The sequence below is a fragment of the Mercenaria mercenaria genome, chromosome 15 (genome assembly GCF_021730395.1).
Source record: "Mercenaria mercenaria strain notata chromosome 15, MADL_Memer_1, whole genome shotgun sequence".
Lineage (NCBI taxonomy): Eukaryota > Metazoa > Mollusca > Bivalvia > Venerida > Veneridae > Mercenaria > Mercenaria mercenaria.
In genome coordinates, this window is record NC_069375.1 from 6,800,915 (window position 1) to 6,816,006 (window position 15,092).

At 34.1% G+C, this 15,092-nt stretch overlaps 1 protein-coding gene across 2 annotated transcripts in view; it reads left to right on the forward strand.

Annotated features, from left to right (window-relative positions):
• The window catches only part of LOC123538262 (ATP-binding cassette sub-family A member 2-like), a 48,350-nt gene that overhangs the window by 17,146 nt on the left and 16,112 nt on the right, over positions 1-15,092 (forward strand). Inside the window, exons 14-31 of one of the 2 annotated variants that reach the window (XM_053524453.1) lie at positions 435-549; positions 1,011-1,201; positions 1,540-1,690; positions 2,040-2,244; positions 3,013-3,192; positions 3,680-3,777; positions 4,415-4,524; positions 5,912-6,043; positions 6,357-6,437; positions 7,205-7,401; positions 7,827-7,988; positions 8,510-8,872; positions 9,758-10,282; positions 11,745-11,946; positions 12,415-12,526; positions 12,856-12,967; positions 13,799-13,859; positions 14,312-14,486. In XM_053524453.1, the coding sequence (XP_053380428.1) occupies positions 435-549; positions 1,011-1,201; positions 1,540-1,690; positions 2,040-2,244; positions 3,013-3,192; positions 3,680-3,777; positions 4,415-4,524; positions 5,912-6,043; positions 6,357-6,437; positions 7,205-7,401; positions 7,827-7,988; positions 8,510-8,872; positions 9,758-10,282; positions 11,745-11,946; positions 12,415-12,526; positions 12,856-12,967; positions 13,799-13,859; positions 14,312-14,486 (3,172 nt within the window). Of the gene's footprint in view, positions 1-434; positions 550-1,010; positions 1,202-1,539; positions 1,691-2,039; positions 2,245-3,012; positions 3,193-3,679; positions 3,778-4,414; positions 4,525-5,911; positions 6,044-6,356; positions 6,438-7,204; positions 7,402-7,826; positions 7,989-8,509; positions 8,873-9,757; positions 10,283-11,744; positions 11,947-12,414; positions 12,527-12,855; positions 12,968-13,022; positions 13,135-13,798; positions 13,860-14,311; positions 14,487-15,092 lie in introns of both variants that reach the window. The other variant, XM_053524454.1, reaches the window with a different exon arrangement.

The following is a 15,092-nucleotide window of genomic DNA, read 5'->3' on the forward strand; positions in this document are numbered from 1 at the left end:
CCTATCACTAAAATGTCATAAAACTTTTGAAATCTTGCTTAGTAGTTGTGGTCTTGTACGTAAAGTGTGGTCTGTTGAGCCAAAAGATGCAAGGTTTGAACCCTAGCTGCTGTTTGAAATTTTTTTTAGAAAGTTTCAAGCTTTCTTCACAATCAGATGTACTAGTAATAAAGTAATATAAACTAAATTTATAGATAGACATACCCAATAAAATGAATTTTTTTATTAAAGGGACAAGTTTGTAGAGGAAACTTGTCTACTACAACGCCTTTTAATGTATTAAAAAAAAATTGTATCTTCAGCATATCAGAAGTTCCTATTGCCTTCCTAAAATAGGTTGCCAATGGCCTAGGATGTTTTTAGCCTTTTACAAATTGATAAAAGAAGCAAGGCAAATTGGCATTTATGTTTTTCTTTGTTTTCTTTCATTTCAGATTTATCTGGCTGATACAGCATGTTATACCACTGTGTTTGATGCTGTCCTGGGTGTATTCTGTAGCTATGCTGGTACAGAAGATTGTTTATGAGAAAGAGAAAAGGTTGAAAGAGGTTTGATATACATGGTTTTGTTCTCTTTTATTCTTTAGAATTTTAGGTACACAGTTTCTTCAAACCATATCTGTAACTTATTTAGTTAATTAGAGCTTGTGTTACATGTTCTATGATTCATGTCTAATTAAAACAGTAACAGAACTGTAAATTTTAAGAAAAAATATTGAAATCTGAGGTTCTACTTTTTTGCTGTGCTGAATACACTGGCATAATGGTGATTAGCTGTTATTTTGTTATACATCAGTATTGCTGTCGTTGTCTCACAGATCAAAATATCTTTCTCTCATATACACCAACTATTACATTTTCTCCCCTTTTCCCACTTGTAAAAATATTGCATCTGATGTTCACTCAATGGAAAATATTTTGATATTTTGCTGAAAGAAACAAATATTCTCTATATATTCTGTAATATTTTGCTGCACATGTTTTACACGTTTGTATCACTATATCTGAAGGTAATGAAGATGATGGGGTTATCAGACGGTGTACACTGGTGGGCGTGGTTTATTACAGCCGGGGTTCAGATGACTGTCACTGTAATCACACTGACATTGATGTTATATTTTGGACATGTTCTGCCACACAGTAATCCCGTACTGGTGTTTGTATTCCTTGAACTATTTGCACTGTCATCTATCGCTTTCTCGTAAGTATATTAGACAGTTTATATACAAAACATGTACTTACCAATTTCATCTTAATTGTTAGAAAAGCATGAAGCTTGTTTGGATCACTGTAAGGTGTACTTCCTGGTTCCAGATTTATAACACTGGGTTTGGAGACCAGTCCGCAGCCTTGTCATTGGTTGATTTCAAGATTGTGCTCATGATCAACCAATCAAACATGGGGTGTTGAAAATGATCTCCAAGGTTTTATAACCTTGTACACTTGAAGTCTATAAGAAAGTCCATACTGGTTTTATATTGTGTTGTCATTGAGTAAAACTTTGGGTTACGTATAATTTACATTTTTTTTCTATTTTAGGTTCCTGATAAGCAGCATGTATTCCCGAGCAAAACTTGCCGCAGCTTGTGCTGGAATATTTTACTTCATTACATATGTACCATACATGTATATTGCCATAAGAGAGGACGTTACAGGGACTAGAATACCTGCATACATTAAAACCATTGCTGTAAGTATAACATGTCAATGGGGGAAAGAGTTGCAATGATGATATAAATCTTTAAAGAGTTACCCACAGCCTATTAATATATATGTGAAGTAAAAATAACTGGTTCAGTTTGCTCACTTGCTACCTATCTGAGTATTTTTCTTCGATCTTTTCATGGGTTATAAATGCCTATATCAGTTTGATTTAAGTTACTAAAGCTACAACCAGCTCTGGAGTCATGGTCCAATTTAATCCATAGTTATGCAATATTTCAAATTATATCAAGCTGTAATGGAAATGACGAAAAAATTGATATAAGATCTTTGTACCTTTGCATGCAGTCATCGTAAATTTTCTATTTTTTGTTCAGGCAATATTTCCAACCTCTGCTCTAGGCCTTGGTGGGAAGTATTTCTTATTTTACGAGTTGGAGGGTTCTGGTGTACAGTGGGAGAATCTACATGTGTCGCCACGGGAACACGATGCCTTTAGTCTCCAGATTGTGTTCATTATGATTGGAGTGGATACTGTAGTTTACTTCATTCTGGCCTGGTACATAGAGAATGTACATCCAGGTATGAGAGCCTTTCCATTTTCTAATCAGTTGTTTTTACCATTTGGGTATGAAATACATAGATGTGTTAATACTGTGCTAAATCCTCCCTGTGTACTTTAAACGCAATATTGTGTTTCATACTAAAATGAAAAGATCTCTGACTGCTATTAACATCTTATATTTACAGTTTTGTGTTCTCTATTTATATTGTTTAATTGGTGCACTGCTGCATACTTTTAAAGTTATAAATCTCAGAAATAATACAGTTATAGACTTAAGTGGCTGTTAAATAACAAACACTTTTCAAAGGCAACAATCAATAAAGAGCACCTGTCATAAATGATGGCATGACATTCATAAACAAACGTGTCCAGTCACATGTTGTGGCCTCTGGGATGTTCTACCTTTAAGTTTAGTAGAATTCATGGAAATATATATGCAATATAAAATGATTCAGATAGTTTCACCAAAGGTAACACATTTTGACTAACTCTATGTTGTAGAAGATGGAACATTGTCCCAACTTCCTGAATTTACAGAACAAATAACAGCAGTGTCTGTGACACATTTGGCACATACTTTTATCTTGATTAGGTAGCTGTTAAAATTCCAGAGCACTGTGATCAAACAACTCTAATAGTACGGCACTCACAGTTAGGTAATGTTAACATTTCAGGAATGTATGGTATACCAAAGCCGTGGTATTTTCCATTGACAAGCTCACATTGGTGTGGTGTGGCCCTGTGGGGAACGTGTAGTCTTAAAAGTATTGTTGTTAACATTTCAGGGATGTATGGTATACCAAAGCCGTGGTATTTTCCGTTGACAAGCTCATACTGGTGTGGTGTGGCCCTGTGGGGAACATGTAGTCTTAAAAGTCTTGTTGGTATTAATCCTAGGAGGCGTCGCTACTCACTTGTCAATGATGACTCAGAGAGTGATAACATCACTACAGACAATGACTCGGGTATTTTAACTAATGTATAATGCACTCTATCTGTAAAGAGGTATTTCATCAACTTTTAAATACTTTATATTGACCTTGAAATTATACATCATTATAAAAATTCAAAAGGTGGTAAAAAGAACTTTTCAAGTTTTAAAGATGTCTAATCTTGTTAGAATTTTTCAGTCTACAGATTTATTTTGGCAGGTATATATTGGGATATGTAGCATTGTAAATTTCTGGCCAAAAATATTTTTGAAATTGCAGTTTTTACTACATTTCTTTTTAAATTCCTATAAAAAGCTTGCATGATAATATGAAATGTCTCTAAAAGAGTATAATGAAGTTAAAAAGTTATAATGATTTTTCTTTAAAATGCAGAATTACAAAACACTATATTAATTACTATGGAACTATATGTAAAAGGTTGTGACATTTGTGCATCAAAGAAACTCTGATAAATGTCTTACAGTTGAATGGCCTGTATATATTTGTATGTTATCTACAGGTATATATTGGTGTGGTTGTAACACTGCCTGCCACTGTAGATTTGAACCTGAACCACGTGGCCTGACCGTCGGTGTTACTGTGTCCAACTTGAGAAAGGTGAGCATGCCACTGTTGAATCAACAAAAACTGTGCTATTTTTAGAATAGGTTTGACGAGTGTTGTAGAGTAAACACAATATATAGCCAGTTGTTGAAATATATGACTATTTCTTACAATTACAGTAATTTATAAGTATTTATTTTCATGACTATGGTAGCTATAACTGTTACAGTCCAACTCCAGATTTACATATACAGTCAAACCTGTCTATAAAGACCACCCTTGGGAGAGCCAAAATGTGGTCTTTATTTGGAGGTGGTCTTTATTCACAGGTTAAAATACACTGTTAATGTTAAAATGGGAAACAAAACATGGTCTTTAGAGCCAGGTGGTCTCTATTCAGAGGTGGTCTTTAACACAGGTTTGACTGTATTTCATGAACATGTCTTTCTACAAATATATATCTACCTTACATAGGTCAATGGAAAGTCCAATATCAAATGTTTAACGCCTTCAGTAACTGTTCTAGGAATTTTTAATAAGTTTAGTTAATTCATACATTTTAACTAAGAAACGAAATATATTTTCATTTCATACTAAAATAATGTTCTTGTAATAGAAAACTTCCTGTGTTATTTTTCTTTTTATCAAAGTTTTATGCATTTATTGTTATGTATTGCAAATTGCCTTTCAGACATACAGTTCAGGAGATAAGCCAGCTCTTGATGGACTGTCAATGAAACTGTATGAGAATGAAATAACTGCTTTCCTAGGACACAATGGAGCTGGTAAAACTACCACCATGTAAGTCCATCTAGAAATTTATAAACTACATGAACTTAAGTTAGAAGGAACTTTGGGTTTTTTTGTTGTTTTTTGGTTGGGTTTAAAACATTTTAGAGTATTGCCATATTTGGAAAATATAGTGACATAACAGATCCCCAACTTAAAATATATGATGGATATTTATGTCTCAACCATTTAAAATCTTGCCAATATGTGCATGTGTTTGTGAGCGTATATGTCTGTGCATGTGTGTACACAAAATTGTGTCCAAAAGAAAACTTGAAAAAAAACTTGCAACAAATAACCACTATAGCAAGAAGGTTTGTTGCATACAAGACCCATATCCTTACCTTAAAGGTCAAGGTCACACTTCAATGATTAAAGATTTTACGTCATTTTTCATGTCAGGTCTATAATATTTATACCAATCAATGGATTTGCAAGTAACTTGATGCAGAAATATTCGCTACATCTAGACTGACTTCCACTATTATTTGATGATGTGTTGCCTCTAAGACCTATGCCACTAGCTAAAAGGTCAAAGTCACAGTTAGAGGTCAAAGATTGTATTCTGTTTTTCTTGTCCAGAATGTAATTTTGTTGTGCATTGTTAGATTTTGTAGTAATATAGCACAAATAACGGCCACAATTAAACAACATGTTGTATTCAAAATCCAGACCACTAGCTCAAAGGTCAAGGTGTCATTTAGAGGTCTTAGGTTTTTTGTAAGTTTTCTTGTCCACAACTTTTTTATGCTTGCATGGATATTCAGACAACTTGGCACAAACAGTCATAGCAAGAGAACATATACATACACATTATCCAAAAAAAACTTTATTAGATTTTACTTTCACTTCTTCTGATTTAAAACTTGACCCCGCCCCTCACACACACACGCATGCATGTACACACACACACACCTTTGCAAACTAAGACTATGTATCAAATGCAAGACTTAGACCTCTAGATCAAAGGTCAAGATCACACTTCAAGGTCAAAGATTTTATGTCAGTTTTCCATTTAGGTCTGTTACTTGTATACATGTGTGCATATAGATATATTCTAATAACTTGGTACAAACTTATTCTATAACAAGACCATATACTAGTAACATTTAATCATTTAAAGATAAATGTATATGTACAGTCATTTTCCTTTTCTAGTCAGTAATCTGAGTATATGTGTTCTATTGTCAAGTAATCATTACCCCCAGGACTCAAACTTCATCACATAGTGGGAGCATCAAAGTCCTTTGGACATATTTCTAGTTTAAACTGCAGGATAGACTTGTCTGTCTTAACATTAGTTATTTGTATAGCTATAATTTAAAAAACAAAGTTGTGACACAAATTTGTTTCAGTTATGGGGAGTACATGACTGTATACTTTTGCAATCCATTTCTAGGTCAATACTAACAGGAATGTTCCCGCCCACTTCTGGTAATGCCACCATATATGGACATGATGTTAGAACAGATATGGACAGAATAAGACAGGATCTTGGAATGTGTCCACAATACAATGTTCTCTTTGAAAGGTACATTCAGTAACTAATTATTATCCTCAGTTGTATGTTAGGTGTAAGTTCACTGAACCTAATCCTGTTAATATTCACCTTAATTGCAGATTTTTATTCATTTAGATTTTGACTTTTAGAGGGTTCTCTCCAATTGTGAAAGGAAAAAAATGTGCTTTTGTATTTCATGTATATTCAGAAGGTAGTACAACTCTATTATAAGGGCTAAAACAGTTTTACAAGTATAAAGTTGAATTCTTTCCACACCAATTATTTAAATGGACAAAAATCGATTAAAGAAATTGAAATTTGAACATTCCTTACCTATTTACAGTTTAACCGTGGAGGAACATCTTTGGTTTTATTCTCGTCTGAAAGGTGTGTCAGCTAGAAATATCAAGGAAGACATACCAGGGTGAGTAGATATGTAACTTATAAAAAAGCTGTTAATATTCAGATTGTAGCAGATGTTTAGCTATGAATTTTGTTTTTTACCTATTATTATCGGCGGAGTCAAAATTGAGATTACATATTTATACTTGAAACAGCATCAGTATTAATATCTTATTATATGGTGTAGTATTAATAATTATGACATGGCATTATTTCATCTATCTATCTATCTTCTGATACTGTCTAATCCTTTACAGGGACATAGACACTTTCGTGCACGGCAAGCCACAAAGATTGATAGTAGAAAATAAAAGAAAATCTGGCCAAAATAAAAGTGAAAGGAAAATTTGTTAGTGATTTAAAAGATAAAAAAAACAGGGGCAGAAAGTGAGGTTATGGTGAAGTGTGTTCAATGTTGCAAACAGCTGCATTGAACTGCTCAAGGGTTGGAAGGAAGGGAATGTCATTTTATATATATCAATAAAGGTACGTTTGTGGGCTCTAGAGGCCCTGCCAGAACATGTTGTAGTGTTTGGATAGATTTCAAATCATGCCAGTTATTTTCCCTCTCATACTGAGAACAGTTGAAAGTGATAGGTATATTAAAGCCACAAAGTAATTAAAATAGCCTTCAGATATTGTAAACACTCCACATAAAAAGATACAAGCAGCAGTAGTTATTGTAGTATACTGGTATTGAGGGGAGAGAACATATACTGGTACTAGTTAGATTCAAAAGAAATTCTGTATCTTCTGTTTTGACACTTTTCTGACTCATTTTTTCTGCAGAATATTAAAAGACCTGTGTCTGGAGGAGAAAGGAAGCTCGCGCCCAGGTGCTCTGTCTGGTGGCATGCAGAGGAAGCTTTCCATTGCTGTAGCGTTTGTTGGTGGATCACGCACAGTCATCCTTGATGAGCCCACTGCTGGTGTGGATCCATACTCCCGCAGGGCCATCTGGGACCTACTCACCAAATATAAGTCAGGTATTAAATAAATGAAAAAAGTCCTATCATGCTATCTTTACTTTTAACCCGAATAATTATTTATTGTTAGTAGTTATAATTCACGACATTTTGCTGTTTTCACTGAAAATGTCTAACATGAAGTAAATCCATTCAGTTCTAGTTTGTCATTTGTTCAAGAACATTTATAGTTTTGGCCATAGTAATATGTCTGAAAATATTCACCACTTTTGGAGCCAGGTAATTGCAAATATTTAAGAAAATTTGATTTTTATGATTGTTTCGAATTATTTTACGACTTTAAAAGGCAGGTCTGAGAGACTATGGTGAATTATATGGGAGGCATAGCTACCTAGGTAAACTATCTTTATAAAGTGACAAGTCCTATCTTTCCCTGATACATGAAAAAGAAATGTATTTGTACATGTAGAAGATTTTATGTTTAGGAAGAACTATCATGGTTTCCACACATCACCTGGATGAGGCTGAGATGCTGGGTGACAGGATTTTAATTATAGCAGACGGAAGATTGAAATGTGCTGGTACCCCTTCTTATCTCAAGTCTAGACTTGGTGATGGTTACCGGCTCTGTATTTTAAAAGATGAAGGTGACTATAAAACAGTTATTACAATTTGTCTTGAAAAAAGTCTTCCTTCCATACATTTGAACTGTGTTATGCTGTAAACATAATGCAGAAAGTTAGATTTTAGTTAAATTAGTTAATTAGAAAGTTAGTTTTCTTTCTTGTTTCTTTGTAACTTAGGTAAAGATAGATTTGATCAAATGTAGCAATGATCATAGGAGTGTTGGTTTGAAATTTTGGACATTATAATTGAGTGTAAATTGTCAGAACCTTTACATCCTTCATCCATGCAGATTATTACTACGTATGTTTAATATTCTAGACTTTTGTTTATGAAATATTTGGACCACCCCTTCACAAATCTTTCACTGAATTTGATAGTAACAGTACTTAATACCACCACCTTTCAAGTTTGGAAAATAACAGTTTAGATACATATTTATACAGAAACTTGTTATTTCTTCATTCTGACATACATTGATAGATTTTACTGGCATAATTACTCAAATTGAAGAAAATTTAATTATCTCTTATCTTTGTTATAGATGTACAACCCTGTGAGGACACAGGTGCTCTGATACTGGACACAGTCAGAAAGATCCTGCCATCAGCATATATGTCCGCCCATGTCGACAATGAAGTTCACATCACAGTGCCGCTACAAAACGATGAACGAAGATTGTTTGTACCTTTATTTAAACTTCTAGAAAGTAAGAAATCAGAGCTGGGGATTAAGAGTTATGGAATTTCTGACAGTGGACTCGAGCAGGTGTTTGTGAAAGTTACCAAAAGTAGTGAGGAGGAGAAGCTGTCAGACAGTGTATACATGCAGGCTGATAGGCCAGGAAATGATGACTTCGCTGACACAGGGTCTGTAGAGAGTGATTATGTCCAGTTAAGATCTATAGGTAAGCATTCCTTGTTACTGCATGTTCAGATATAAACTGTTCAATTACTGTATTAGTTATAGCATTTTCTTCAGTGAATTATTGGGATACTACCATAAGATATTCTGGTATTTTCACAGTGAAAAATATCAGTAGAAGCTATGAAATGGGTGAAAATTAGTACAAGTATAAAATAAAAAGGATATTAGTATGTTTTACATATAAGATCAGATTATCTGTTGCTGATGACCACAGAATCTTATATTTTCACTTGTGGCTAAACCTTGCATGAAAATATTACATCCAAAGTTAGCTTCTTTAATGTTAAATGCAAAAATAGCTGATTTAAATATTGTTATAAATTACCGATGTCAAGGGTTCAGCAGGACTTGAGAAACTCACCATACTTTTAGCAAAGTTTTGAAATTTGAAAAATTCATAACATTTTATGTTTCACTGTCTAACAAGGAACATTGATGAATATACTCTAATTACTTGGTTGAAAAAGACATATTGGTGCCATTTTACAATTATTTAAAACATAATTCTCAAATTAGTGTTATAATGTAAAAAGTATTCAGTATTAGCCTGTTTTTCTTTCTTGGCATGTCATTTTCAGTTTTACAACAGAACTTGCGGCAAAACTTTCTGAACTGTTGTGAAAATGAATTGTATAGCAAAATGTCAGAGTTGACAATACAATCATTAACGCTTAGCATGCTGGACATGACTGATTCTGCCTTTGCGACCAGTGTAGATCATGATGCATCCATGCAGTCTGATCATGATCTGCACTGTTTGCCATTCAGTCAGTATCTTTCTGGTAAACACCCCTTTTAACAGTAAATGGTACTGTCCAAGTTGAAAGATGGACAAGCTCCTTAAATATTTCATCTTGTTTTACAGAAGACAGAGCTGACAATTTCAGCAGCAGTTCCTGGTACATACAGTCAAACAGGACACAGTGCAAGTGGCTAAATGACTTTAAAGCCGTCATGTTGAAACGATTATACTACACATTACGGAACAGAAAAGCATTGCTCTCACAGATTATCCTACCAGCTGTGTTTGTTTCAATATCCATGACAATAGCGTTAACTGCACCAAAAAATTCGGACCCGGAACCACTTGTAATGTCCACTGCTCAATATTTTGATCTCACAAAACCAAGAGGAAATTTTATTCCATTTTCCATTTATACTCCAAATGAGACGTCTAAACATTCTGATATTTTTGATATAACTAAATTTTCTAGAAAATTAGCAGAAACTTTTTTTCTGCCATCTGGAATTGGTGCTTCTTGTGTGATAAAATCTAATGATACAAGTGGTTTTAGTGAAAACAAGTGGACTAAGGGTTGCTATGACAACGGTTGTGAAAATATTTATACAGCAAACAGTGTACAGACACATGGTTGGAAAAGTTCTTCTGGTAAATGTTTTGTCTTTCTTTTTGTTGGAAAATTTTTCTCAAATGTAAAAAGATTTGTATATAAAGTATCCATTCTCTTACAAATTTTGCTCTTCTTTATTCTGTATTTATGTAATAAACTTGTGTATGGTGAAAACATGGTTTTAATTGACTATAACAAACTATTTCTGGCTAACATGATGCTTAAAATAACATTTGCAGAATTAGAATACTGAATATTGTAAATATCATTTTGTAATGGAAAACAATTGAATATACAAACAGAACTCAAGAATTACTCATTGCATTTTCATTCAGGAAAAAAATGCTGTTCAAATTTTTATCATTATGAACTATTCATTAACTGTTTTTTTACAGGAAATTTTAATTTATATTGATACAATGAACCTCCTGTCTCAACCATTCATTATATGTATTTGTTACCATATATTCAAAATATTGTACATGTATTTGTCACAAGTATTTGCATTTAAGTAGTACTCTGGCATCTGTATTGTGACATGAAGCTTGATTAAGACTTTTTGTGCACAAACGATTAATAATAACTGAGGTAGATGGTTCAAATCAGAAAGTAGAGACAGTGTTTAATTTCTGTTTTTATGCCCCCGAAGGGAGGCATATTAGTTTTCAACTGTCCGTCCGTTTGTTCGTCACACCAAATTGAATGTTAACTTTTTGCATGAAGGCACTTTTCTCGCGAACCACTGCACCCAGGACCTTCAAACTTCACATGCTGATGGTACTTATTGAGTAAACGACCCCTACTGACTTTGGGGTCACCATGTCAAAGGTCAAGGTCAAAGGGGCTAATGTGAACTTTTTGCATGAAGGCACTTTACTCGCGAACCACATCACCCAGGACCTTCAAACTTCACGTGCTGATAGTACTTATTGAGTACACGACCCCTACTGACTTTGGGGTCACCAGGACAAAGGTCAAGGTCACAGGGGTCAATGTTAACTTTTTGCATGAAGGCTCTTTACTCGCGAACCACTGCACCAAGGACCTTCAAACTTCACATGCTGATAGTACTTATTGAGTACATGACCTCTACTGACTTTGGGGTCACCAGGTCAAAGGTCAAGGTCACAGGAGCCAATGTTAACTTTCAGCATGAAGGCACTTTACTTGCGAACCACTGCACCCAGGACCTTCAAACTTCACATGCTGATAGTACTTATTGAGTACACGACCCCTATTGACTTTGGGGGCACCAGGTCAAAGGTCAAGGTCACCAGGTCAAAGGTCAAGGCGCTGCGGGGGGATTTGGCACCATTAGTGACAGCTCTTGTTCTAAATAACATAACAGTTTTTCTTGAAATAGACAGGTTTTCAAGCAATAATAGCCAGGGGTAAACCCTGATGCATTGGCCTTATTGACCACCTCTGAATTTAAAGTTTGATACTGACCAGATTTATTCTTTGCATGTTTATATAACAATTACAAATCTTCTATTTCAGTAAATCTTTCACCAAATTCCCATTTTTACCCATCCTGCCAGTGTAAGTCTGACAATGTAGGCTTTGCGTGTGATGAAAGTAGTGAAGTTACTCCCCCTGAATGGAGGTTGGTGACGGGAGATATCATACAGAACATTACAAGTGGCAGAAATGATGAGCAACAATATTTCATCAATACCAATGATAAATATAGGAGACACAGGTATATCTTTATAGGTTTCAAGGAATTTCTAGAAACATAAAATTGCTCTGTTAGACAGAGAGAAAAATGTTTTACTATAAATTTTATTAGTTCATTGTATTATACAGTAATTTATTTTGCAGTGATTTCTGAAGAATATTTGAAGTATATTTGAATCACATACATCTGAGTCTACTTTGTGGAGAAACTAGTACTTGGCAAATGCCATATGACGATCAGGGATTGTTACTCCACAGGGTTTGAACCCACAACTTCAGAGTGACCAACAGTTTCCTTTTCCTCTCTATACAGATAAACACTCCCACTATATTTGTCATTTTGCTGTAAACAGTTTTACAAGAAGAAGTTATGTTGCGTAGTCCACCATCACCATGACCTATAATTGTGTTAGTGTGATGTCAGACCTAGCACAAAAAAGAGAAATGAACCCCAACAAATTCTCCATTCTAGAAATGTTGTATTTTACAGGTATGGAGGTTTAACATTTGGAACAAGGTTGCTGTATGTACCTGGTACTTCAGGAAAGTCACCTGACTTTACATGGCTGTACAACATGTTAGCTACAAGGGACAATAACAAGGTGAGAAATATATCTGGCATTTATAGGTATCTTCTCTAAGAATAAAAATCAAACATAACTTTGTCCAGTACATGTACTCAATGTCATCATGTTAAAGGTATATAACATCTTTTTCTTTACTTTTTAGCTCACCTGAATACCTTATGTTTGTTGTCATCCATTGTCATCATAGTCTGTCTACAAGAACAATTTTACTTTGACACTAAAGGTCACTATTCAGGTTCAATATTAACAGAATGTATATGGACCCAACATCTTAGCCATTTTAGCTTAATATATGGAACATAATGGGGACTACATTATGTATGGATATTGATTGTATATTTTAGGTTTGGTTCAATGAGAGAGGCCATCACTCTATGCCAGTCTATTTGAACTCCATGAACAATGCTATACTTAGAGCAAGCCTGCCTAGCTCACAGCTAGATCCAGCTAAATATGGTATGCTATAAATAGATGTGGCTTCATTGTAGGAAAAATATATTGTACATTTTAGGTATGGTTCTTCCAGATGGGGTATCATTCTATGCCAGTATATTTGAATTCCTTGAACAATGCTTTACTTAGAGCAAGTATAACAGGATCACAGGCAAATCCATCACAGTATGGTATGTCATTTTGTCCTGTTTTGAACTTTAAACTGTTCTGCAATGGTCAGTTTATATATTAATAACAAGATTTTCTTCAAAAATTTCCCAACTGCTCAATAGGGAGCGTGCAAATGTGCAGATTTTTGGGTCTTGAGTTGACCTTGCGGCAAAATGTATGTTCTCCATGATGATGTGATAGAAGGCACTGTCCTTAAAACCATTGTTCCTTCACTTATGGTTGCTATGGTTAATATGGAGATATTGACAGTTACTTGCAAAGAACAGGTTAGTTCTGGTATAGAATCCAAGAACACTGGTTAGGTCAACTGCCCACCATTATATAACTTAAATGATGTAAACAGTACTTAACCTTAAACAAACAAAGAAATACTTCAGAACTTGTTGGAGTAGACCCTACATCTAACCATGCAATAACCATGCAATAAAAAGTGTGTTTAGCAATTTAGTCCTCTTATTCAAGTCAAAAATTTGTTAGATATTTCATACTGTATATAATCATAAAACTAAACTAACAGTGTGTGGTCAGAAAAAACTGTTATAGCACATTGACAGAAAGAACAGTGGATGAAATGTGCCTGTTTATATTTAAGAATTTTAGTTAACTCGATAACTCTTACTTAACTAAAAACATAAATTGCTAATTTGCTGTGTTTTATTTTAGGAATAACTCTCATAAATCATCCAATGAAGAAAACAAACAACCTTCTGAACTCGGACTACATGTAAGCCATTACTCTTAGTTTATTCAGTTTCATGATATTTGTCATAGAATTTTGTTTATCTACAAACAAGGACAATTGTGCAAGCAGATTGTTTTTGCTTTTCTATTATATATTGAATAGAAAATATTTTCTAATTAACGTATTGACAGAGTGTTACCTCAGAAGTTGGAGGGGCTGTTGGTTCACTCCCTTGCCAGGTCATACCAAAGACATGAAAAATGTAACCAGTAACTCCCTTGCTTGACACTCAGCATTTAAAAAAAAGAAATTTGCTTTTTCTAGAAAGTGAGTTTGTAAATATTTGACTGGTTGTTATTACCTCCAAATATTTTTATCCCCTACAGTTTAAATTGGATATAGTATCTCAAGCAAAAATGGTGTTTGAAATTTTAAAATTTATTCTTTGTAGATCTGAAACTATTACATGTTGCTTCCATTTTATTTATTTTCAGTCAAGGAGGAACAGATGTTCTGATGGCAATATTTATAATAGTGGCAATGTCATTTGTGCCGGCAAGTTTTGTTGTGTTTCTCGTGCATGAACGTGCTATTAAAGCTAAACATCTGCAGTTTGCCAGTGGACTTCACCCAAATGTTTATTGGCTGTGTAACTACCTCTGGGATATGGTAGGTATTTAACTTGATTGTTATGCCCTTACTGGTAGCTTAGTTGGTATAGCACAGAATTTATGATCAAGATATTGTAGAATTGAACCCTTGCATGGTGTATGTAGTCATTTTCTCTCCAGCTTTGATTTAACTGAGGATAAATGCCAGTTTCATTTAGGGTCAAGATTTATACTGGTATTGAATCTAGAAACACTGGTTAGATTAACTTTCTGCCATTAATAACTGAAATACCGCTAAAAACAGAACGCAAGCATAATCAACAAATAAACATCTGTCAGTCATTTCATAATAAAAGGAGTTGAGAAATTTCAGTTTCTGTTTTTTTGAGATGGGTTAATTTTTTTTGGTGTCTCTTTGAAAGAAATTTTATATTTTTATACAGAAAAGTACAGATATAGCTACCCCTATATATAAACACATTTCAGCAATGAGAAAATAATGCTTTGATAGTTTTGTAAGGTATATAAGACGCAGATGATGTCACTCTAACTGAATAAATTGTTAAATGTATTAACAGTAAGATGCAGTTAACCACATTTTTCCCTGAGGTGATGATGTGCAATATTAAATGTGACAGACATTTAGAAAATGTAATGTACATTT